Here is a 26416-nt window from a genome sequence, read left to right on the forward strand (position 1 = left end):
CTCATGCTAACTTCGCTTTGTATCCAATAGCAGGTATTAAGCTGTCAGGAGCCCCGCTGAAGACCGAATCAGGACTTCTCATGGTACCAAATTTAAAATGACTGTTTTATGACACCGTGTACCGCAGTAATCCTTGCTCAAAGCGCACCCAAGCCACACTATGTAAAAATACGCATTACCTTAACCCCCCGTATCCGCGCCAATAGTGTTATTACCGCCCATAAACACACGCACGTATCCGCTAACTATGCGCCCTTGTGTGACCGAAGATGTGTGATTAAATCGTACAAACTAACAAAACCGGAAGTGGAATGTGCAAACAGACTGCACGCAGCGTCACTTTCACCCACACCACAAACGTCTCCCCTCGATAGCTATAAGACTCTGGGTCAGTTTTACACGTTGCAACCGTAACATTCGGATCATCTTACCGCACCGGGCCCACACGTGACTCTGTCAGAATCCCCCATATCATTACAGTTATGCATTGAATATGCGTTTTCTAAAATGTTCGACTAAATGAGTTGAATATACTGACCACAAAGCGCCTATGAACTACACATAGCTTCACTACTCCTGAGCAACACCCTAGGGCAAAAAACATTGAACCTTGTCCGGGTTACACACACAACCCTATTTGTTAGCTCGCTTCTGTATAATAGTCGCTAGAACGTTAGGAAAACAATACAGCATTTAAAGACTTGCCATTTTTACTGTTTGCTTAACAAGACAAAGAATTGCCATTTTTCTCTAGTCTGCTTATTTTACATGTTCAAGTTGAACAAGGACATACATCAGCATCTCTTCACAAAACTTTTTATAATTTAGCTTATCACACTAGTTTTTATTACTGTCTGTCTCTCTTTTCAGGTACTATCGACCTTTACCTAAGAGTATTTACTCTGACCTATTAATATTGGACAACACCCAATTGTCACACTGTTCTTTGGTCCTGAAGAAAGCCCAACGACCCTTATGGGGCACATAGGGGGCTGAAACATGTCGACCACTAAATTGGACTACGAAAGTGCGGTGGACTCCTAACCAGTCCGTCACTGAACGATCATCGCCTTTTTATACAGTCCTCACATACACCAAATGGAATAAAAATGGTATCTCTAGGTAGTATGAGGATCACTTTTTAAAACACCACTTTTCACTTGAGCACTTCTCACTCACCATCAATCTCTGATCACTCAGTACAAACCAGTGGTTCCCTCCAGGTGGAGGAAGCATATACAAAAAGAGACCTAATGATGATGCTGTCACGCACCTAACAAAGTCGTAGAACCAAGATCAACCGCCACATGGCTTACCTGCGTGAATGAGGTTTTTTAAAATTACTTCTTGAAGTACTGACGGATAGAACACAATGGACCCTGGCTGCAGGTACAAGTGATCCATTCTCTTTTGATTTTGACTGACTAATAGGAAGCTGAATGGATCACAGCTCCTTCTCACGCCTCAATTCTTGATTTGAATAGATCATACTACTTGACCATGTGAAATATCGGAGTTGTATTCTGTGCAGTTTACATATGTTTAATGTGTTCCTGTGAATTGTTTGTGGCATTTCATGACGGAACTGACCGCTGGGATTTGGGTATAGCCAACAATATGGTATGTCGGAGCTGTATTGTATGCATGACAGTTGTTTGTGTTCTGTCGGATATTTGGGTGACATATAATAATCAACAGTACTGTTGTGAGCCACAAGATAGCTCGTTGCACAGTGTACTTTGGGTGTGTTTGATGTATGTCATGTGCTGTGTTTAATTTGTGTCTTGGCAAAGGGAGATGGTTGTTTCCCCTTTTCCCCCCCGTCCTAGTTAGTAACCCCTAGGAACTGCTCATTCCTTACACAGTGTTTTCTCTGCGTGCCACAAAGGTTTGCAACAAATCTTGGGTCAACTAAATCAGTGAGAAGCGTTCGAGTCTATGCTCTCGACGAGAGGGTGGGCAAAGAGAATTATTGTGGGAACATGGTAGTAGCTTCTGTTAGTAGCTCAATAGAAGAGAAAGAGGTATGAGCCGTGAGAGAGTATAGGCCTCTAATGTTAAGGGCAGTCACAGACATTAATGAGACTTTGTAATCCCAGGTCATATCAAGGTATGTTGGTGGTTTGGTACAGCTGGAGTGTTTTTTATTACGTCAAAGATAGCAATGACATTATGCAATGCCACACTGCACACTCAAATCACGAAGAGGGCAGGAAATAGCCCCCCCTCTTCCTCCTGAGCCCCGACAGTGTAATCACAGAGCGAAAGGTGTTGGAGCACATTGCTAGTGTTTATACTTTGGATCATATGTAACTCTCACTTCACGCTTTGTCTGTGTAATTTACACTTGCACATCATCTTCACTGCACTATTTCTCACTACTTTGAAGACCTTGCAGGCCGGTCTCTTCGTCTGATATTTACAATCGGTGGAGAAGGCCCCTTATTGCAATGCAATAGGTCTTGCATTTGCGAGAGTTTAAGCTTTTAGTATCATAAATGACAATGCCTTTTATTTATTTTAAAACTCAAAACATAAATAAAAGGCATTGTCACTTACAATGTCAATAACTCAAACTCGTGAGAATGCGAGACCTATTGCATTGCAAATGCTTGTTCATTTGTGGGAATGTGACCCACTATTGTAGCTGAAAATTGTAGAACGTTTCTGCTTCCGCGTGGAGTAACTCTTCTAGTACCCATGGCACTTACCTTGCTAGTTTTCTTTCGCTTTTTAAAAGTCCTAATTAAATACATCTGTTTTCTCTCTGACTGCTGCTTTCAAACCTCAGACCACACTTCACTGTGCTATTTTTAATGGAGCGGCTATTGCAAGTCTACTTGACTATGTTGTTGGCCAGCCCTCAGTTTGCCACTTAGAGGAGAATGACCGCGCTAGATTGCTTTATGGTCATAGGCTGACACAGCCAAGGAGGTCCCAGTTTAATAAGTCTGTGCTTCTTGTGTCCCTGCTAACGAGTCTCCACTGCACAGAATGCATATGTATAGAGCTCATCCTACATGGGGGTGGGGGGTGCTTAAAAAAGCATTTCAGGAGGGAAGATACGATGTATTGGTCTTACCACACTGTGCGGTAATCATGTGCAGCCGATATTATGTGGTATTTGAATTTACACTTCATGTGATGTAAAATCTTAGGTCTTCAGCGGTGGAAATAACATAATACATCTTAAAAGCAAAGTGTAGTCTCTGTCCTATTTGTAAAAAAAAAAAAATTATAATAATAATGGAGTTCTAGTGGCATCCGATCAAGTGAGGGAAGAGGCATGTCCACATCATAATCTGTTTCAGTAATTTGCTTTTGAGTAACGCCCGCCATCTCATGTGTTTTACCTGTCGTATCCTTCCTTTGTCTGTTCTGTCACGCATGCAGATAGATGAGGACATGACTGCCCGTATCAGCATGGCGGATGTGAAGCTAACATTCCAGTGCCCCGGGCGGATGTACGCCCCTGCATGGGTGGCCCCGGAGGGTGAGTAAACCCTGCTTAAGAGTACGGTGCACAATGCGTGCTATTTAAGAAATATTTGGTAGAAGAGACCAGAGAATGTAGAGAAAGGGAAAACGTAACTTAAAAAAACCAAAAACTTTTTGAAGAAATATAGGTCTTACTGGCCTGCTTGGGGAAAAAGTGGACAATTTCATTGTTCACAAAAAGTACACATTGAATGTGGTTGTTTATTATACATTAAGTTGGTTTATAACCGGCATAATTTCTACCTTACTCTGGCCGCTTTATTAGGAGTAAGGGCAGTGCATGGGTTGACAACTAGCTGTCAATGTTATTACAGTTTTTACCTGATGTTTTAGAGTACCCCTGTTGTTGGCAGGGTGACACGGCTGCTGTTTCTCCACAGCCAATTGATTCAGACTTGATCTATGCAGTCTATCCCGTATTGTGCAGTCTCCTACTAATACACAAAATTCTAGCGTCTTGTGACCCGTTCCCCAGTTTTAATCTTGCACTAGTAGGGAGTGGAGAGCTGATGTTTGCATGGAAGGCTGCCTTGCTCTTCATCCAGACGTTGACTGATGTTTCCAGCAAATCTATGTCCGGGCAGATTCCCGCGCGATTCATATGAACAGCTCTCTGCTGTTCGCTGGCAGAGTCTGTCGTCTAATAACCAAAAGTCTTTCTGCGCTGCGAACTATAGAGTTAGTGTTGTCTTGGACTAAAATGCATGTTTTTGGATTGTTCTTCGGTCTTTCTAACACAGAATGTCTCCAGGCCGTTAACTCTAAGCTATTGTCTTCAGCTTTGCAGAAAAAGCCGGAGGAGATAAACCGACGCTCATCCGACATGTGGAGCTTTGCTGTGCTCCTGTGGGAGCTGGTGACCCGAGAGGTGCCCTTCGCGGACTTGTCAAATATGGAAATTGGGATGAAGGTGAGATAGAACTAGCAGGGCTGGGGGGAGAAAACGTGGCAATATATACTGCTGGAAAGGCTTAGGTGCTCAGAATTTTGATACTCTCAAACTCTTTCAAGGGGATCTTCAAAATGCATCAAGATATTTATCACTGTGAAGTCCTCATGCCAAGTCTGCAGTTTGCTAGGATGTTCCTTCTTTACTAAAACATTGAGATTAAAAACAGCTTCCATTTCTCCTCCACTGTCGCAATTGACTCTTCTGCTAGCAAGATTGCACTCGTCCAGTTTTACATGTTTTTTTTTACTTCCCATCTGACACTTTCTTTAATAATGCTTGGGCTCAGACTAACCTTAAGATTTCTGGCTAGGCTGCGTTCTAAAATAATTGCTGCATGTTTGGCCCTGGTTCTACAACAATTTATAAACACCTTCCTGATTTCAGGATAGGAACTACTTGATTTCAAAAGGACTGTGGTGTGCGCTTCTTTTCCTTGACTTTTGCGACTTTAGGAATTTCCCTCAATTGCAAATCTCCCATATTCACCTAAACCTGTAGCGAGGGCGATCACTACGCAGTTCAGGCCTAGATCATGCCATGTCATCTCCTCGATCCCAGCCAGGCAGGAACTTGGGCCTGATAAGGAAATGAAATCTGTGTTGGGATGATCAAACATTTTTAGTCAACACAACAGTTTGTTTTCATCCTAGTTGATCCATAGGCAGTATTCATCACATTAACTCTTGCTTATTCGAAGTTTGCCTCTTCTGTATTGACAGATCATGCTCATAGGGTTGGGAGCTTGTGTACTCTTTTATCTACAGCATACTCAGTTATGCAGGTTCATCCCTCAGTCCTCCAGTGTATCCATTGGCTAAATTGATAAACAGATAATGTGTGTGTCAGCAACGGGCAGATTCTGTAAAGAGCTGATAGTCTTTCACTCACATCACCACCTCCATTTAGTCCTGTGTGTTCGCAGAGGTTGGCCTCATCCTGAATCGCTCACCTTTTCCCAGATCCCTTGGTACCGGTCACTGTCATCTTAGTCTGTACACAGTTTCGAGGCACACCTGGGTACTAATGTGAAAAATTTAATCTGGTGTTTTCCTGATGGTAATTCATTAGAAGGTATTCACCCCCTCTCTAAATCATCTCAATAATCCATGATCACCTTGTTGATTATAGTCGCTTTTAACTAGTGTAAGTCTCGCTCTTCTCCAGAATTGGATCTTCCATAGATTCACATCCTTTTCTCATTCCCAGTCGATGTGCTGGGATTTCCAATCATAATTTTAAAATATCAGTATGTAACGTCAATATGCCTGACAGGCTAATCACTGTCACTTTCGGATCGCAGTCTTCTCTTTTTAAAACACCCAGGCTTTAGCCAGTGAGAGTACACTGCGCTCTACGTTGTACCGTGGCCACCAGGCCTTAGATTTCCAAATCAAATGTGAAATGTCATGCAAGATTTGGGAGCCTATATATGGGGTAAAGGAAGAATAGCACCGGAGAACTGTAGTTACAGGTAGGTTTGCATTTCTTCAGCAATATATTTTTCTTAGATTGCATGCTTAGTTAGAATAGGCCAAATGACCTCACCCTACACAAACTGGTTAGTAAAACAGCTTGTTACAATACCATCTTGCTTGCCACATTGTTTTCCAGGTAATAGTGTTGGTGTATGTATGTAAATTCTTCAATGGGACGGCTCTTCATACGAGACAAATAGAATCTTCAGCCTAGCTGTAAAGCCGTGGTTGAGGATGTGTGATTGGCCTTCACATACGTGTTTTATACTTGCTGAACTCCCATCTAATGATTTGTTGTTTGGATGCGGATGTCCTGGGCCTGTGTGACTAAAGAATTCCAAGACTAGATTGCAGTTGATTCGGTCAGTGTACAATTTGGTTATAAGCATGATTGGATGAATCTGACTGTATTTTTCTATTCTCCAAGATAGAGAGATTACCTAAATTGAAGGTTTTTTCCAGGCAAAATTTGCAACATGTGCCCTTGATGTTCCTGCCATCCCTAATGCTTTCTTAAGCAGCAGCAACAATTGATCAAATGTAGTGGTCTTAATGTATTCGAAGCAGCTGTCTGTGCTGTTGTCCGTGGATTATATTTCAGAAGTCACCACTTGTCCCACTCAATTATTTATACCATACGTGGAAGCAAAGAAACTATAAAGAGATGACTGCAGTTTGTGGCGAAATTTAGAACTGAGCAAACACAGAGATGATGGTCTGAGTGCTGAAACTTTTCAGACACTCATCCCAGTAGCAGATCTGGGTTGAATCCATCATCTTTCTGTAGCTCACTTCGCGACCTCAGTTCAGACACAGCTATGTGCAAATCAGTCTTGAGCCTGTGCCTCATGGGAACAGTCCAGCCCGAACTGCTAAAACTTTAGAACTGCTCAAGTTTGCCTTCCAAACTAAATTCTCAGTTTAGTTATGACTGACACATGGAACTCGGTAAGCGAGACTTGGCATTTCAATTTCTGCAGCCTGAAATCTCTCCCAGATTCACATGCTTTGCATGATTCCACCATCTAGTGGTTGCATCCTGAACTGTTCCTAGTGTTCTCAACGTTTTTGAGTTAGGGGTTGACATGGGCAGAGTACCTATGAGGTAGACCATAATCCCACAATGTCCACCTATGTGGCCAAATTTTAGATTTTATTTCTCTGCCATAGGATACAGAGGTGCATCGGAAGTCTCCTGACATTTATTTTTTGACAAAATTCGTTAAAGAGTCCTCAAACAATTCCCAAAAGCGGATGAAGAAATAGAGATCGACGCTGGAGAGAGGTTTTATTGTGGTTTTTGTCAGGATGGATTTAAATTCGGAGAATGTTTATTAATTGGAGTGGGATCCCTAGGGTTCCTCAACACTATTATAAAGCATGAGCACGCTCTTCAAATTTTGCCCAAAATTGCCTCTGAAAGTTCATCTTAAATGACGAACATCTGGTCTGCATGCATGTTCCGTTTGCCTCGAAACCATAAGTCGAAGGACTGTTTCCCGTGCTTGTTTTTAAACCACAAACAGTAGCCCACAGGTACAAAATACTATTTGGGCAAACACTGACCTGGCAGGCATGACAGAAATGGAAAAGCAGTGAAGGGGTCCTCCGTCGATGGAGGAAATGGATTTCTTTAACAATGGTAAAGTAGAGGCGCAGGAGGCACCGGGGAACACCAAGAAATTGAATAAGTACTAAATAGATGGGGGTATAAGTTAGCGGCGCATGCGGGTTTCACCACCAGCTCTCGTGGGGTTGGAATAATGGTGCGACACTCCCTTCCCCTCATGATCCAATCCATTTCGACAGATGACTTAGGAAGATATATAGGCATTACGGGACAGTGGGAAGGGCACACGATCACCTGCCTGTCAGTCTATGTCCCTCTGGGAATGCAGGTTTGGACATTCAAGGACCTTGGAACGGTACTGCTCTCACTGCCAGACAGCCTATTGGTAATGGGAGGAGATTTGAACTCGTGGTCTCGGGAGAACTAGACAGAATTCCTCCACGTGATGTGTGAACGGGGGCGAGATGGTTGCCAGATTTCCTGGAAAACCTTGGTTTAGCACACGCATGGAGGGTGTTCCATCCAGACAGTATCCGACACACATTCTATTCTGGGGCACACAACAGCTTTTCACGAATAGACTACATTATCATCCCCTCCACACAACTAACGAATATCCGTGAAATAAGACATCTAGCTAGGGGTATCTCCGATCACTCTCCAGTCTGGACGCAGGTAGCGCTCGGCTGGAGATGGGAGGGCAGGGTGGCCTCTATCAACCTGTGGCACCTCCGAGTCCCCGCTGTACGCAAGGCCCTAGTAGAGAGCATGGATAACTATTTCCAAGAGAACAAGGGTACAGTTGACTCCTCCCAGATACTGTGAGAAGCATTTAAAATGGTGCTCCGAGGGCAGGTGCTCTCCCTAATAGCAGGTAAACGGAAAGACAAAATGAAGGACCTGGTGAGTGTGGAGAGTGCTGTCCTTGACCTGGAGAGAAGTTTGGAGGAGGGGGTTATGCCCGAAAAGACACACGCCCTACTGCTTAAAAAAGACGAATACAAGGCCATAGCAACGGATAGGGCGAAGTCTGCTGCACGGGATTCGGAGGGCAGAGTATATGACCTTGGAGACAAGGCCGGGAAACTCCTGGCGTGGTTAGACAAAAGAGAAATGACTTCCAGATTAGTGCCAGAAATACTTGATAGAGATGGCCACGTGCTCACGGACCCGCAAGCACTAGTGAACACTTTCGCAGCCCTTTATAGTATCATCTACGAATCGCACACGCAATAAAACTGAGGAGGACTCTCAGTCCATGCTCAGGGATGGTGTCCTCCCTCACCGGCCACTCCAGGAGCAGGCACTCCTAGACAGCGAATTCACTAATGATGAACTAGCAATAGCGATTAGAAGCCTTCAAGCGGGCAAGGCATCGGGCCCCAACGGCCTACCAATAGAGCTGTATAAACTAGCGCCAGAAAAACTGGCCCCTCGGCTGAGGGCTATGTTCATGGAGAGTAGGGAGCGAGGAGAGCTGCCACTAACCAGCGTGTACTAGTAAATATGCAAAATGGTAAGGAGGAATCCATATATAGCCATACTTTTCAATAAAGGACTATCAATTCCCCTATTATTGGAACAATGTCCTATCATTAATTTTTTATGATTTAAACAAGAAACAATCACATACCGCAGAGAGCAGGATTACATATTTTAATTATTGTAATCCGGAATTACTTCATCCTATTTTAAGCACTGTTTTCAAAAGCACTATATATACATCTATATACACAACAATCATATACAAATGACGAAAACAACAACAAACCATTTTCCTATACAGATCACAAATAATGAATCGTTCATTTTCACCCATTTAGTCAAAAAAGAACAAGGTATCCACCTATTCCATACAGGAGGTACACTCTGAGGTAGTCTTATCACACACAATCGGTTCTATTTACTCCTGAACCTAAATTTCAAGATTGTGTAAAGAATAATAACTTCCAAATTCAATCAAATGATATCATCAGACTCCTCGTTGTAATGTGTCAACGCGGACGTGTTTCGGCCTCCAAAATAATCTTGGCCTCCTCAGGACAAGGGTGATTGAAGGATTTATGCAAAACAATTCCGGGTGCCTCAACTTGCCAACAGGAAATTCTCAAAAAGACCAGCAGTCCGCTTAGGATAAAATCAAGTGCCACATTCAAAGGATGAAACACGCGCTGCTATAAATATAGACGACCACCTCTTCCAATGTAAGGTGCAACTCTTTTTCAATGGAAAACCACGAACTAATCACTTGGTCAAGTCTCTTTCGTCGTACCGGCAAAAAACAGCGTGTAGCCACAATAGTAACAATCTACAAAGAGGGCAAGTCCAGACTGGCATGTGCATCATACAGACCCATCTCCCTTCTCAACGCAGAACCCAAAATTCTCGCTAAGGCGCTGGCCAACCGACTGATTAAAGTGATCAGTGACCTGGTCCACCCGGATCAGTCGGGCTTCATGCCCCACCGAAATACAGCCCTGAACCTCCGGCGATTACATGTAAAACGTTTTTTTTTTTTTTAGGAGACTCTTGAATAAGTTCTCTAATGTGGCACCTTTAATCTGATTTGGTAAGACATTGAAGAGCTTTGGGGCCAGAAAGAGAATGGGCGCCCACCTACTCTGGTCTTTTTAATCCTGTGCATGAAGAGCCTGTTATGGCTGGCCTAGCATATTAATCTGGGAGATATATATATATCTCATGTGATCAAGCTCCTTCTGAGGAGCGAAACGCATCATGGAGGACACTGGTCCTGTGATATTTTGCTGCTAATAAAATGCCACTGCTTCATCCACGTATGGTATTTGGTTCGTGATTCGATTTGGAGATCGGATATATATATATATATATATATATATATATATATATATATGTATATATATATTTTTTTTTTTTTTTTCACTGAAAAAAACACAGGTTTCAGGGACGTTATAGATAGTTGGACATTTCACTCGTACAAAACCAGAGAAATTCGGCCATTATAGTTAGTTCAGCTAACTAGAACTCGCGCCCCCGCAATGCACTGCTGATGACGTCACATATTACATCATTCATGACATGGTCAGTGACATCACTGATGACATCATCCAAGTGATAATCAGATGCACCTCCTCATACCCTAATATAACCTTTGATACACCCACTCTAAAATACACACTGCCATTTTCGAAACCATAGACACACCAATACCGGTTAGTACATACCCACTCACTAATTCCTAGGTCTACACACACACATCCACTCATTCATCCATACAGTCACTCATACATGCAGTCAACCATCAATACGGCATTATATGCACTCCTATATCTATCCAGACACTCACAAACCACCACTCATCCATAGTTACTCACACACCTAGTGAGTCATGCAAAGAATCAAACACACTCCCATTTACTCACCTATACTGTTATACACACACACCTCACTTATTCAAACATATACTAACAGATCGTTACACTCTTATACAATAACTAATACAAGCACACACTGATCTATACAGCCGCTGTCACAATCACTTACTCTCACATATAGTCATTTATACACTCCCAGCACTCACATATACTGCCGTTGACATATGCAGTTACTCACACAACTAGCCCACCAGGTACCTCCAGTAAGCGCCACAGGGCTGCGTTGCAGAGAGGTGGTCCGAGGCCATGCCCCTTTTTACACCACTCTGCAACCCAACTCTGTTGCGCTTACTGAAGGTACCTGGTGGGCTAGTTGGCCCCCAGGAACCCTCAGGATACAAGGGGACCTAATACCCCAACTTAAAATGCGCCATGGAGCGCGTTTGTACACTTGTCACAGGCCCGCCCCCTGCCTTCACCGCTGTGCAAACGCACTCCGTGGCTAGTTTTAAGTTGGGGGATTAAGTCCCCTTAAATCCTTAGGGTCCAACTAGCCCACCAGGTATCTCCAGTAAGCGCCACAGAGCTGCGTTGCAGAGAGGTTTAAAAAGGGCCGTGGCCTCAGACCACCTCTCTGCAACGCAGCCCTGTGGCGCTTACTGGAGGTACCTGGTGGGCTAGTTGGCTCCCAGAGACCCTTAGGATTGAAGGGGAATTAATCCCCAACTTAAAATGCGCCACAGGGCGTGTTTGCACAGTGGTGCAGGGAGGGGGCGGGGCCTGATGTGACAAGTGTGCAATTAGGGGATTAAGTTTTAGTGCCCCGGGGAGGTGGCGGTCCCCGGGACGTGTGGGGGGGCTCGAGCCCCCCCTCCCATGTCAATTTAAAAAATAAAAAAGCCCCGGGGGTGGCAGGCCCCGGGGCTGCGGGGGGCCGTGTGCCCCCCCCCCCCGAATATTTTAGAAAAGTCCTGGGGGATGGCGGTCCCCAGGGCTTGGGGGGGGGGCCTTGTAGGCCCCCCACACAGTAACAAAAAGGAAGCCCCGGGGAGTGGCGGTTCCCGGGGCTGCGGGAGGGCCGTGTGCCCTCCTGCGTAGTATTTACATAGCCCCGGGGAGGTGGCGGTCCCTGGGGCAGCGGGGGCCCCCGCTACATTAATAAATGCCCCCGGGACTTGGCCCACCCGGGGGTTTTGAAAATGAAGCGTGGGAGACTGTGCTTCGTTTTTATTGCAGTAGTAGTATGCCACAAATGACACTTTAAAATGGCCGCCAAATTGATGTAATTTTGGTTTATACACGTTGGGGGTGTTTTGTCCCTCTTTGATTATGTTCAACTGATGTGGCTAAAATCACGCGCAAAGTGAAATGCAGTCTGAAGTGTGAGCAAGGCGCTAGCCGAAACGCGTCGTTTTTCAGCTATTAAAATTTATTTCAAGCATACTTGGGTGTCCGAGCACTTTCTACATAGCAGTGGAGAATTGGTGGATGAACATTTGGGGCTTCCGGTAGCCCGAACTCGGACCGCCTGTGAGTCAGTCGGGCATATTCCTGTAACCAGAATTGGTGGATCAAGCAACCAGTGAAGTCTTTTCAAACTATTCCGAATGGAATGCCTTTTAGGAATGTTCAGAACTAATCTGGCTTCTGCATGCTGGACTCGTTGTAGTCTATTTAGCAATACCGGAGGCTATCCCAGAAGAAGACACTGGCATAATCCAGTCTTGAAGAGATTAGTGCATGCACAATAGTCTTTCTAGTGTGTTCTGGCAAGTATTTGAGAATCTTTCTTAGGGTTTTCAATAAAGAGAAGCAGACTCCAGCTGTATCACTGGCAAAAGGCTTAAATGATGGCACTGTAGCGTAACCCCTATGTTTTTTTTTTATATAGTAGTAGATGGTGTTGGGGGAAGTCTCATCTCAAGGGTGGAACAGACCTGGTATGGAAGGAGGAACCAAAGAGCATGATTTCGGATTTGTCAGAGTTTAAGCGAAGGCATCCTTTGTGCATCCAACCTTCCACTGCAGAAAGGCAACCCTGAAAATTGTCTGTGACTGAGGCATCAAGGTGTTTAAAAGCAAACAGCTGACTGTCATCGGTGTAAGACACCACATTAATACCCACTCTTGAAAGATAGCAGCAAGAGGAGCCAAAAAGATGTTGAATAGACACACTGAGGCAGAACCCGGAGGAACACCACAAATGACTTTGCGAAAATCTGATGTAAAAGGGGGTAGAAAAACTGCTTGTTTGCGGTTGGACAGAATGGATCTAATCCATTTCCACATGGTGCCTGCTTTTTCCAATCTTTGCAGGAGAATGGCATGCAACACTGAGTCGAAAGCCGCCAATAAATCTAGCAGAATTACAATGGTATTGTTGCCGATATCAAGGCGAGTTTTAATTAAACTCAGTGATGTTAAGAAGTGCCATCTCTGTGCTAAATCCGGATCTAAACCCAGATTGTGATGGATGTAGCACAATGTTCACCTCAAACTTCGTGATCTGGTGATTAGCTACTGATTGCAACATCTTCCAACAAGAGAGACTGGTCTGTAGCTAACAGTGCATGAGGGGTCCAAATTAATTATTTTTTTTATAGACTTGGAAGGACCAGCGCCTCCTTCCAGCACATAGCACTCAAGGGAGAGATTAAGTAAAGCATTGATCTGTGGATTCAATGACTAGGACGTACTTTTGAGAATATGAGATGGGCACAGGTCAAGTGGTGAACCAGAATGAACTTTTTGGATTACTCTCTCCGAGTCCTCTAAAGAGATCTTGACAAAAGAGTATAACATATTTCTCTGCTTGGGGCTGAAGTTGACTCTGAGGTGTCCAGGTCCGTGTCTGTGGTGTTAGAGAATTTTGATAAATGCGAGATGCCTTATGAAAAACACCGATAAGTTATCAACAAACTCCTGAGAAGCAAGAGCTGGCTGATTTTAAACTGAAGGCTTTATTAAGGAACTGACAATTTAAAAGAATTGTGCAGGGAGTATTTTCTGTTTCATTGATTTGTTTGGTAAATAGTGACGCTTTACTTTTTCAGAGTTTTTTTGTACCTGCATCTTCCTTCAGGAAGTTACTTTGCTATTTCCTCTCAAGGGCTTTATGCTTTTGTTTTTCAACTTGAAGGGTGTCAGAAAATCAAAGTGCCAAGATCGAAGACCTTCTGTTTTTGCTCCCTCTCAAGGGCATTAAGTCATCAAGAGAAGTCTTAAGATTAAGGTTGAAGGAGCATGCTGCCAAGTCGATGTCTGTGAGTTGGTGAACTGCTACATGACAGTATATCGAGTTCAATGGGGCATCTTGAATAGAGGGATTTGATATTCACTCCCCCGCTGTCCAAACACACCTGTAGAGGGGAAAATAAAGGATTTCCTAAGAAACTGGGAAGACATTTCCTTGGACAAATGGGTTGGACATTTAATTTGTTTCGACTATTGTACAGACTTCATTCAGAAACCAACAACAAAAAACACCAAAAGGCCAACAAGAAGGAACAACTGCAAATCCTATGCAGAGAGGTCCAGGAGCTCCTTGCAAAAAAGACGGTAGAAATAGTGTCAGGAGAGGAGAGAAACAAAAGTTTGTACTCCATTTACTTTATTCTGCCAAAGCAAGAACTAACAATGCGCTCTATCATAGACCTGCAATTCATAAATAGGTAAAGACACAAAGATTTCAAATGACTACATTGCACGGCGTAATCCATTTGCTAGATAAATGGGACTACTTAACAACCATAGATCTACCAAACTCAAGTTCCTGCCCTTGAGAATAAAGTCCGCACCAAGGGTCTTCACCAAGACAATGGCAGTGATATCCACGCAACTCAGAAGATGGGGCTTACATGTCTACCCATACCTAGAAGATCGGCTGATCAAGTCAGACACCATCCAGCTTTGCCAGGAAAGCGTGATGAGGGTAGTGTCCCTTATGCACATGCTGGGGTTTACAGTGAAGTTGGGAAAAATTGGCCACAAATCAGGAAAACATTCCTGGGAGCAAACAACACGCAACTGGCAAGGGCTTACCCTACAACATGGATGGTTCAGTCCAAAGTCACTCAAATACTCCCTACCAAACGTCGCACGCTCTGACAATGAGGAAGGTGATGAAACTGCTAGGCATGAGGGCTTCCTGGATCCACCTCATTCCAAATGCCAGGCTGAGACCACTACTGGAATGGTTATACGATCATGGGTGCCTGGTCCGGGCACTTGAGTGGATTTAGTAGTTGTATCCGACAAGGTCAGCAAGCAGTTGAGATGGTGGAATGCCGTGAACATGCTCAAGTCCCTACCACAAGCCATTATTATCACAGACACCTAAATGGTGGGCTGGGGAGCACACACAAATACAGTAAGAGTGAGGGGGTTATGGTGAGAGCAGGACTCCATAAAACAAATCAACTTCCTAGAACTAAAGACCATATTCCCTTTCTCGGAAAGTCTGATAAGGGGAAAAATGGTATAAATCCAATTGGACAATATCACAGCAATGTTCTGCATCAACAAGGAAGGAGGGCATAGTACCTCACCCACTGTCTCATTTAGATCAGAACTTTTGGAAGTAGACCATAGCAGAGAAGAGATCGATCCTAGCAAGTCATGTCTTAGGAGTAGAAAATGTTCAAGCAGGCGGTCTAAGCAGACAAGCGCTACACACAAATGGGATATAAAACAGTCAATAGTAGGCACCACATTTATAGTCTGTGGGGCACACCAGACATAGATCTCTTCACAACAGATGAAAACAAACAATGCCAGTGCTTCGCATCCAGGCACTACTGCCCAGAGTTTTTTAGGTATACCCTGTCGATAAGTTGGTACGATATCTTGGCATAAACTTTTCCACCAATGCTACTGATCCCAGCAGCAGTTCTAGAGAAGTTCCAGATCTCAAACATGACAAAGATTCTCATTGTGCCACAATGGCCTCGCCAGCCATAGTTCGCTCACCTAACACAACTGTCGAAACAACAACACATGGAGATTCCAATACACAAAAACACGCTTGCCCTGCAACCCTGAAGGGTACTCCATCCACACCCATGGGAGATGCATTTGACACCATGGTTCCTGAATTAGCTGAATTTCAGCACATTACGTATTATCAGGAAGGCCCATAGACTGGCTACCAGCAGGTACTACACCTTGAAATGGAAGAGATCACCTGGTGGCAATCGAAAACATTGGAGCATAGGCTCCATCAAGACACTTTAATAGGCCAGTGTTTGACATATCGAACAGAATGCAAGCTCTTATATGCCTCGCTGAGAGTATTTATCAGCCATCACAGGATACCTACAGGCCTCAGACATGCAGAACATATTCTCGCTTCCTTTGATCAAATGGTTTATGGACGAAGCGAAGACTTTTTCCAGCAAGGGAGGTAACCCCCCTCCACAGTGTAATTTAAACCTAGTGTTGGCAGGGTTGTTGAATTCACCTTTGAACCAATGCATAAAACCTCACTCGAACACCTTGCACTCAAAACAGTATTCCTGGTTGCTATAACATCTCTAAGGAGAGTGGGGAAGATTCAGGCCAGACCAGTGCAGGAACTCTCCATAGTCATACACAATAGTATGACTACCTGTGTGCCCTGAGCCCGCTTCTGCCGCTCGCATTGGTTTGTGCCCCGCATTTCTTTGACTGATTTCTTGACTGTTGATTTATGCTCTGTCTCTGCGCTGTCATTTATTTAGTACTGTGTTAGCACTATTGTGTTTTTCCCCTCTGTGCTCTCCACTTTGCCTTCTGTAACACCCGCCCGCTCCCCCCTCCGTTTTTCGCGCTGCTGCGTCCCAGCTCCCCTGCTCTCCCGTTCGCTGCCCCGCTCCCACCTCCCAGCTGCTCTTCCCTCCCACATCCCCTCATATGGAGACCGCGCAGCAGACGCAGCACTGGTGCGCCTAAGGCAAGCCCGTCTTCGCCCGTCCACGCCTGGACCGCGCCCAGCGCCAGGACACCTGGCCCCCGCAAACACCACGACGCCCGCCTCTGCTACAACTCCAGCACCCTCCACGCACTCAACACCGGACGATCACGTACCTGCTGCCTGGCCGCCCCGAAGGCACCCAAGGGCCCTTCTCTTACCGGAACTGCAGCTTCGCCAGCATCCGGCCCGCCAACCCACCTACCAAAGAACCCAACCACCTCAGGTGCATCCTCCTCAACACCTGCTCCGCCCGCAAACACGACGTTGAACTCTGGGACCTACTCGACACCAACACCCCAGACGTCGCCTTGCTGACAGAGACCTGGCTGAACCCCTCCTCGGCACCCGACATTGCCATAGCCTTCCCGGAAGGCTACAAGATCACCCGCAAGGACCGCACCAACGGAGTAGGAGGAGGAATCTCCATCGTCCACAGGAATACTCTCAAAATCTCGACAAACACCGATGACCCCCTCAGCACCGCCGAACACCTGCACTTCCAGATCCACACCGACCCCAACACCACCCTCAGGAACCCTCGTCTACAGACCCCCCGGATCTCGGCCACAGTTCAGCGACTCCATCGCCGACTTGGTCAGTACACACGCCCTCACCTACACGGACTACATCCTCCTCGTGGACTTGAACTTCCACCTCGAACAACAACAACGCCAACTCCTCCACCCTGATCGCCAACCTCGGATTCAGACAACTCGTCACAACACCCACCCACTCCGCCAGCCACGCGCTCAACCCCATCTTCTCAGCAAGCTCCCACATCATCTTCAACCACACCACCGAACTCCATTGGACCAACCACCGCTGTATCCACTTCACCTTCCAGAAACCCACCACACACCACCGCACCCAACAGATGCCTCACCGCTGCTGGAGCAAAGTCGCAGAAGACCAGCTAACCACCTCCCTCGCCCAAAGCCCACCCAACTGACCCCAACGCCGCAGCCTCAGACAGTGGATCGACGACTGCGCCAACACCCTCGCCCCGATTAAGAAACCCTCCAACAGCCACACCAGAAAGAAAGCAAGCTGGTTCTCCAAAGACCTTCTGGCCTCCCAGCAAACCTGCCAAAAGCTAGAGAAAAACTGGATCTGCGAACGAACACCGGAAAGCTACGCAGCCCACAAGAATGCCACCCGCAGACACCCACCACCTCATCAGATCCGCCAAAAACACCTCCTTCAAAGACCGCCTAGACAACAACGCACACAACAACAAAGAGCTCTTCAACATCGTGAAGGAACTCTCCAACCCCAGCTCCAACACCAACGACATCCCACCTTCGCCAGACCTTTGCAACTCGCTGGCCACCTTCTTCCACCGCAAGATCGCGGACATCCACGACAGCTTCAACACCGCGACCGCCCCGGTAACCACCGATACTTCCACCCCCACGACCACTACCCGCACCACCCTCCTGATCTCCTGGTCCAACATCAACGATGGCACCATCAAGATCATGAACTCCGCCCACTCCGGATCCCCGTCAGACCCATGCCCACACCACATGTTCAACAAAGCCAGCACCACCATCGCACCCCATCTCTGGAAAACCATCAACATCTCCTTCAAAAGAGCAACCTTCCCGGAGAGCTGGAAGCACGCCGAGATCAACGCCTTACACAAGAAACCCATGGCAGACCCCAAGGACTTCAAGAATTCCGACCCATCTCCCTGCTCCCGTTACCGGCGAAGGTCATCGAGAAGGCCGTCAACAAACAACTGACCAGATTCCTCGAGGAGAACAGCATCCTGGACCCGTCCCAGTCCGGGTTCCGCAGCAACCAAAGCACCCAAACTACCCTCATTGCCGCCACCGACGATATCAGGACCCTGCTAGACAATGGAGAGGCCGCGGCCCTCATCCTCCTGGACCTGTAAGCCGCCTTCGAAACGGTCTGCCACCGCACACTACGAGCACGCCTCCACGACGCCGGGATCCAAGAGAAGGCCCTGGGCTGGAACACCTCCTTCCTCTCCGGCAGAACACAGAGCGTCCATATACCCCTCCCCTCCCCACCCCCCCCCCCTCCACCTCCCTTCCGCTCCGAAGCTACCGAGATCTGCGGCGTACCCCAGGGCTCATCCCTCAGCCCAACGCTGTTCAACATCTACATGGTATCGCGCTCCCACGTCGCACGACTGCACAACCTCAACATCATCACCTACGCCGATGACACCCAGCTGATCCTCTCCCTCACCAAAGACCCCCACCCCGCCAAAACCACCCTCCACTAGAGAACGAAGGCCGTCGCCGACTGGATGAGAAACAGCCAACTGAAGCTGAACTCGGACAAGTCCGAGGTCCTCATCCTCGGATCCACCCCCTCGGCCTGGGCAGACTTCTGGTGGCCAACCGCACTAGGAACAGCTCCAACGCCCACCGACCACGCACGCAACCTAGAGGTCATCCTCTACTCCACCCTCTCCATGACGAAGCAGGTCCACGTTGTCTCTTCCTCCTGCTTCAACACCCTCCGCATGATCTACAAGTGGATCCCCACCGAAACAAGAAGGACGGTCACCCAGGCCCTCGTCAGCAGCAGACTGGACTACGGAAACGCCCTCTACGCAGGAGCCTCGGCCAAACTCCTGAAACGGCTCCAACACATCCAGAACGCCTCCACACGCCTGATCCTCGACATCCCTCGCCGCAGCCACATCACTCCCCACCTGAGAGACCTGCACTGGCTCCCTGTCAACAAGAGGATAACCTTCAAGCTCCTCACCCACGCACACAAAGCACTCCACAACTCCGGACTAGCGTACCTCAACAGCCGACTCAGCTTCTACACCCTACCCGCAAGCTCTGCCGACCACACCCTTGCTTCTGTCCCCCGCATCCGAAGTGTGACCGGGGGCGGCAGATCATTCTCCCTCTCGCCGCGAAGACATGGAACACCCTCCCCATTCGCCTACGACAGACCCAAGACCTACTGACCTTCAGAAGACTCCTCAAGACCTGGCTCTTCGAACAGTAGCAGCATTCCCCATCCCCTTAGCGCCTTGAAACCCTCACGGGTAAGTAGTGTGCTTTACAAATGATTGATTGATTGATAGTATGGTATTTTTTTAGGACACACCTAAAGTTCTTATCTAAGGTTATTTCTCCTTTTCACATAAATAAGACTGTCACTATATCACAGTTCTTCTAGAAACCTGTAAACTCTGCTTAACAAGCCCTATACACCTTAGATCTCAGGAGCAACACACCGTATCAGGAAAACACAATTCTTTGTGAACCATTCAGATGAAGCCTTAGGGACAGCTGTCTCTAGAAATATTATTGCTAGGTGGATTGTACAAACTATCCACCTATGCTATTGCCTAACGAACAAACCTTTGCTTGACAAACCAAAGGAACACTCCACTAGGAAAAAGGGAGCTGCGATGGCCTTTATGGCTAATGAATCCATTCAGGAGATATGGAAAGCTGCTACTTAGTCTTCACAACATATGTTAAGTAAACATTTCTTTGCGGACTCACAATAATGAAAGAAGTGGGGGTGGGTCAGGTGGTGCTAAAGAACATTTTTTGCTTTCACTCCATCTTCTGCTATCCAGTACAAAACAAAAACTGCAGCTACATGTTCTGTGCAAAGCATGTGAACCTAGAAGAAATGTCATGCTACAAAAGAAACTAGTTACCTGTAAATATGGTTTTGCAGCTTAAAACTCTACTAGTTTCAGATGCTACCCTTCCGGCCTCCCCTCAGCAGGAGGTTCGTGAAGGAGGTTAAAAAAAAAAAAATCCAAAATCAACAAACTCTAAAACTTTGAGAACACTTGGAACACTTCCGAACCCAACCACTAGATGGCAGAATTTTGCAAAGCATATGACTCTAGAAGAGTTTCAGGATGCAAAACCATATTTACACATACATAACTGGTTTCATATCTAAGTAACTGTCAGTCTGGCTCTGGTATGCCACCTGACCATATGAAGGGGTAGGTGTGAGCCTAGCTCACATGGCTTCAGGTGGCAGGGATCGCAGAGAGGTCTAGTAATCTGCTCAAAATGCGCTGTAATTGTTTTTTTGTAGCCCAGGTGGGCGTCGACGTCCCACCATTTGGTGTACTTCTCGTGACGTCGGCACGCTTCCAAGCTCCAGAGTTTTTTGCGAAGAAAAGAAGAAAAAGCACGAGTTTCATCGAAGAAGAAGTTGAGGAAGACTACAGAAAGGAAGATCAACAAGCCGGGACAACGAAGAAGGAGGAGAACCTAGAGATCTTCGACGCCCAACTGAGAATGCGCACTCAGGGACACTGAGCGCAGGAATGGACTAGACACCCTTTAAATTCTGCCGTAACTGCCACCATAAATACGTGCAAAAGGACCAACACCCGGTCTGCAACCTCTGCCTGCCAGTCGACCACGAGAGCAAAGCCTGCAACGCCTGTTCTGCCTTCACACCGAAGACACTCCGGGTGAGAGAGAGTCAGAGGAGAGCCAACTACAACATGGAGGGCAAGGGACAGGCCCCGTCGCTGTACGAACTGGGCCTCTCCACCGACGATGAAGACTACGTCGCCGAGGGACCTGAAGACTTCACGGTCGCAGAGACCGATAAGAAAACGTCTGACAAGGTAGGAGACGTCTAACACTAAACCCTCGACAGGGCCCCGAAAAACAGTCAGACTCTCGAAAAACAGAGTCAAAGTCCTCGAAAGAAGCAACGGCGCCGAAAATTTCGACGACCGCAAGTGGATCCAAGGACGAAGGCCCGGCGGATCCTTCGAGATGGACTCCCAGGTGGTGAAGACCGGCGAAAAGCAAAGGTCGTCGAAGCAAGGTCAAGAACTGGGGCGCTCGACTTTGAAAGATAAGGTCGCGTCGACGCCGGCTCTGTCGAAAAGACCCACGCTCGACACCAAACAGACATCCGAACTGGAAAAGAAGAAGAGGAGGCTCGAGGCAGAAATGGAGAGCATCCTACAAAGGAAAAAGGAGTTCGACGAAAAAATGAAAAAAAATCACAATCCCAACGAAACCACCGTCGATCATCGTAGAAGTCAAGGAACAGGAAGAGTTTGACGCCGAAGAACTGTCAAACACCCGGAGATGAAGAAGAAGACCTTTACTATGAGGGAGAAGAATATGAGGAACAACAATCAAACTACGGCTCAGCGCCGTCGACGACACAGGACCTGGAGTGGCAGGACCTCGACGCCGAAAATCCAGAAGAGCCTGTGGAGACTTACCCTTCGAGGCCTTCGCCGCCAGATGACATTGGGGCCTACAATATGGTCGTCAAAAGCGCAGCAGCAGCTTTTGGGGTTAAGCTTGAGGAAGAAAAGCCAAAAGCAGACTTTTTACTGGAAACACTGCTCCCCATCCAAAAGAGGAGCCAGTTCCTCCCCATGCTCCAGAGTGTCATGAACCAGGGGAAGGAGGCGTTCAAGGACCCGGCAACATGCAGGTCCATCACACCTAGGACGAAGAAAAAGTATAAGCACTCCTCCCAGGATCCTCCATACATCTAGGGATCAGTCACAGCGTATTCCATCATTGCATCTACTGCCAGAAAAGGGGCTAATGTCCCGGCAACCTCTGGCCACCACCAGACAAGGAAAGCAGGAGGATGGACCTGACTGGGAGGAAAATTGAGAGAAACGCGTCGATGCACTGGCGCATGGCGAATTCCAATGCCCTACTGAACAGACACCAATACCAACATTGGGACAAAATGGGGGAGCTGATCAAGCACCTCCCCGAACAATACCGGCAAAAAGCTTCGCATCTAGTGGAGGAAGGGAAGAATATAGCGAATTCTTGCCTTAAAACGGCCTTGGATGGAGCAGAAACATCAAGCAGGTTGATGGCAATAGGGATAACGGAAAGTAGGCAAGCCTGGCTCAGGATCTCAGGCTTCAAGCCAGAAGTCCAGAACAACATCCTGAACACCCCTTTCAACGGGGAAACGCTGTTCAGAGCCCCGGTGGATGAAAAACTCACCCAGCTCAAAAAGGAGAACGAAACAGCAAGGTCCATGGGGGCCCTGCAATTCAGAGGGATGAGAAGAGGTACCCTGACACAGAGACCTTACGGAAGGGGAGGAAACCAGCCAGGAACGTCACACCAGACATTCCAGCAGGGCCACCAGGGCGACAATCACGGACAGCAGGGGCAGCAGAAACAAAACTGGCAGTACCAGCCTCGGGGCCAGTCCTTTGGCAGTAGGGGGAACGGACGAGGGCAAAGACTAAGAGGGGGAGAACAACCCGCCTCAAAGTGACTTCGCCCGGCGAAGCGTGCTCGTCCACAAGATCCCTCCGAGGGTAGAGCACAAAAGATCCAAAAAGAGAGGGTTACTCATGCCAAACGCCAACAAGCATGCAACACCAGTAGGCGGCAGGCTGAGTCGTTTCCTTCAGGAATGGAAAAACATAACAACAGACAAATGGATACTCAACATCATACAGTTTGGATACTGCATAGAGTTGGAAAGGAAACCACCAAACAAAAAACCAAAGAGAAGGGAATACTCAGGACAGGAGCTAGTGCAACTCGTAGAGGAAGCACAAGAGCTACTCCAAAAGGAGGCCATAGAACCAGTACCATTCAAAGAAAGGAACAAGGGAGTGTACTCAAACTACTTCCTGGTACCAAAGGTGGACGAAACACTAAGACCCATCCTGGATCTACGGTTCCTAAACAAGTACATAAGGACGCAGAAATTCAAAATGACGTCCCTACAAGAGGTACTCCCGCAAATGAGAGACGGAGACTTCATGTCCACCGTGGATCTCAAAGATGCCTACCTCCACATCCCAATGAACAAGCAGCACAAACATCTGTTAAGGTTCTCCATCAACAAAGAACACTACTAATTCACAACCTTGGCATTCGGACTAAAGTCCGCACCAAGGGTTGTCACAAAATGCCTTGCGGCAGTGGCGGCGTACCTGCGGAGGGAAGGGATTCATGTGTACCCTTATCTCGACGACTGGCTAATAAAAGCAAGTTCACGCGAAAGATGCGAGGAACACGCACAGCGGGTCACAAGGACACTAACGAAGCTGGGATTCTCCATACACTGGGGGAAATCCTCAATGGAACCGGAACAGGTGACGATCTTCCTGGGGGCACAGATCAACACCATACAGAGAACGGTGATCGCCAGCGACAAGAGAACACTGGCCCTGCTGAAGGAGACGCGCCTCTACCAGAAGGGGCGAGCTCTGACGGAGACAACAGCGAGCAAGATCATGGGGATGATGGCGTCATGCATTCACCTAGTCCCCAATGTACGCCTACACATGAGACCTTTCCAGGAATGGCTGCAACAGCAATGGTCACAAGCAAGCGGAAGTTGGAAGGATCTAGTGGTTGTAACACACGCAGTGCAAGAAGAGATAGCATGGTGGAACAAGGAGAACATAACTATAGGGAAGCCCTTGACTCCACCAAGCCCAACGGTGACCATCACCACAGACGCATCCCAGATAGGATGGGGAGCACATATGAACAAGCTCAGAGTGAGGGGTCTGTGGACTCCAGCAGATGCGGTCAGACACATCAACTACCTGAAATTGAAGACCGTATTCCTAGCCCTGAAGGCCTTCCAGAAAAAACTGTACAACCAGGTGTTGATACAGACAACACAACAACGATGTTCTACATCAACAAGCAGGGAGGAACACAATCGTTTCCCTTATCCAACCTGGCTCAGGAGATTTGGAGACGGGCCAGCCCACTCAAAATAGACCTGCTGGTCATACACCTACCAGGGAAGGACAATGTGGAAGCAGACTGGCTCAGCAGGCAGAATTCAGCATCCCACGAGTGGGAGCTCAATGGACAGGAAACGCAAAGGCTATTCAGAAGGTGGGGTACACCGACAATAGACCTGTTTGCAACACACCTGAATGCAAAATGCCAAAACTTCGCGTCCAGGCAACCAGAAAAACAATCCCAGGGGAATGCCCTATGGATAAGCTGATCAAAAACATTTGCCTACGCTTTTCCCCCAATACCACTGATACACAGGGTACTCAACAAGTGCAGGACCAGCAACATGACACTGATACTAGTTGCACCACAGTGGGCAACACAGACCTGGTACTCACAAATAGTGGAGATGGCACAGGGACCACCACACAAGTTCACCAAAAGCAAAGACTTACTCTCCATGCAGAACGGAGAGGTTCTACATCCAGAGCCAGAGAGCCTCGGCCTAGCGGCATGGCTCCTGAAGATGGAGTTCGCACACCTTAAGCTACCTCAAAGCACTATGCGAGTGCTCCATGAGGCAAGGAGACCGACGACACGAAAATGCTATTGGGAAAAATGGAAGAGGTTCACACAATGGTGCAGCAAAAAGAAACTGCAAAACAAGTTGACAAAGGAATCAGCGGTGCTGAGATACCTCACGCACCTACTAAAGGCTAAACTATGTTCATCCTCGCTAAGGAAACACCTAGCAGCGATTGTAGCCTACACACGAGGTGAGACGGGGGAAAGTTTCTTTACATCACGAGTAGTAAAGAGATTCCTGGAAGGGGCGAAAAGGATAGCACCACCAAAGAGGATGCTGCCGCCAGCATGGAACCTCAACATAGTCCTAACGGAACTTATGAAGGCACCCTTTGAGCCCACCCCCAAGGCCTCACTTCAAATGCTAACAATGAAGACAGCCTTTCTGGTGGCAATAACCTTGCTGCACAGAGTAAGCGAGCTGCAAGTGCTAACACTGCAAGAGCCTTACATCCAAATACACAAGGACAGAGTCGTAAAGAACGGACCCACACTTCATGCCGAAGGTGGTGTCGGTATTCCATATGAACCAGACAATACAAATACCAAGCTTCTTTCAGAACCCAGCCACAAGCGCAGAAAGGGCCCTGCACACTCTAGACGCAAGAAGGGCGGTGATGCACTACATCGAGAGAACCAAGGAGCACAGGAAAACGAAGCAGTTTTTTATGTCCTTCGCAACCAGCTTCCTGGGTAGACCAGTAACAGAAAGCACCATTGCGCGATGGATCGCACTAACGATACAATTCTGCCACAAACAGGCAGGGCAAGAACTATCGGAAGGGGCACGGGCCCACTCCACAAGGAAGAAAGGAGCAACAATTGCTTTTCTGGCTAACACACCCATTCAAGACGTATGCCTGGCGGCAACATGGGCTTCAGTGCACACGTTCACTAAGCACTACTGCGTGTATATACAAATGAACAAGGAAGCACAAGTAGGACAGAAGGTGCTTCAACATATATTCAACGACCAATGCTCATCTTCCACCCAGCCACCACAAAGATGACAAACCGCTACAAAATCTATGCACAGCATAGTGAATCCAGAAAGATTCACGCTGCAAAACGAATAGTTTCTTACCTGTCGGTGTAGTTTTGCAGCTTGAAGATCTTTCTGGATTCACTAGCGAACCCACCCACCTCCGCCAGAAAGATGAGGCTGGAGAAGAAGGTGGAAAGACAGAGAATGGAGAACAACAAGAGACTTAAAAAGAAATGTGTGAAAGGATTTGATTAAGAAGAAATAATGAAAATTGCCTAGGGTTAAAGAAAAAAGAATCCGAAGATGGCGCCCCGAGGTGGGGCTTCCGCCGACGTCACGAGAAGTACACCAAATGGT

At 47.1% G+C, this 26416-nt stretch overlaps 1 protein-coding gene across 2 annotated transcripts in view; it reads left to right on the forward strand.

Moving 5' to 3' along the window:
* ILK (integrin linked kinase) overlaps nucleotides 1-26416 on the forward strand; it is a 363205-nt gene that overhangs the window by 310425 nt on the left and 26364 nt on the right. For both annotated transcript variants that reach the window (XM_085623554.1, XM_085623555.1), the window contains 2 exons: nucleotides 3394-3493; nucleotides 4278-4408. In XM_085623554.1, coding sequence (XP_085479680.1) covers nucleotides 3394-3493; nucleotides 4278-4408 — 231 coding nt within the window. The remainder of the gene's footprint in view (nucleotides 1-3393; nucleotides 3494-4277; nucleotides 4409-26416) is intronic.

This window comes from Triturus cristatus, chromosome 8, assembly GCF_964204655.1.
Source record: "Triturus cristatus chromosome 8, aTriCri1.1, whole genome shotgun sequence".
Taxonomy (NCBI): Eukaryota; Metazoa; Chordata; class Amphibia; order Caudata; family Salamandridae; genus Triturus; species Triturus cristatus.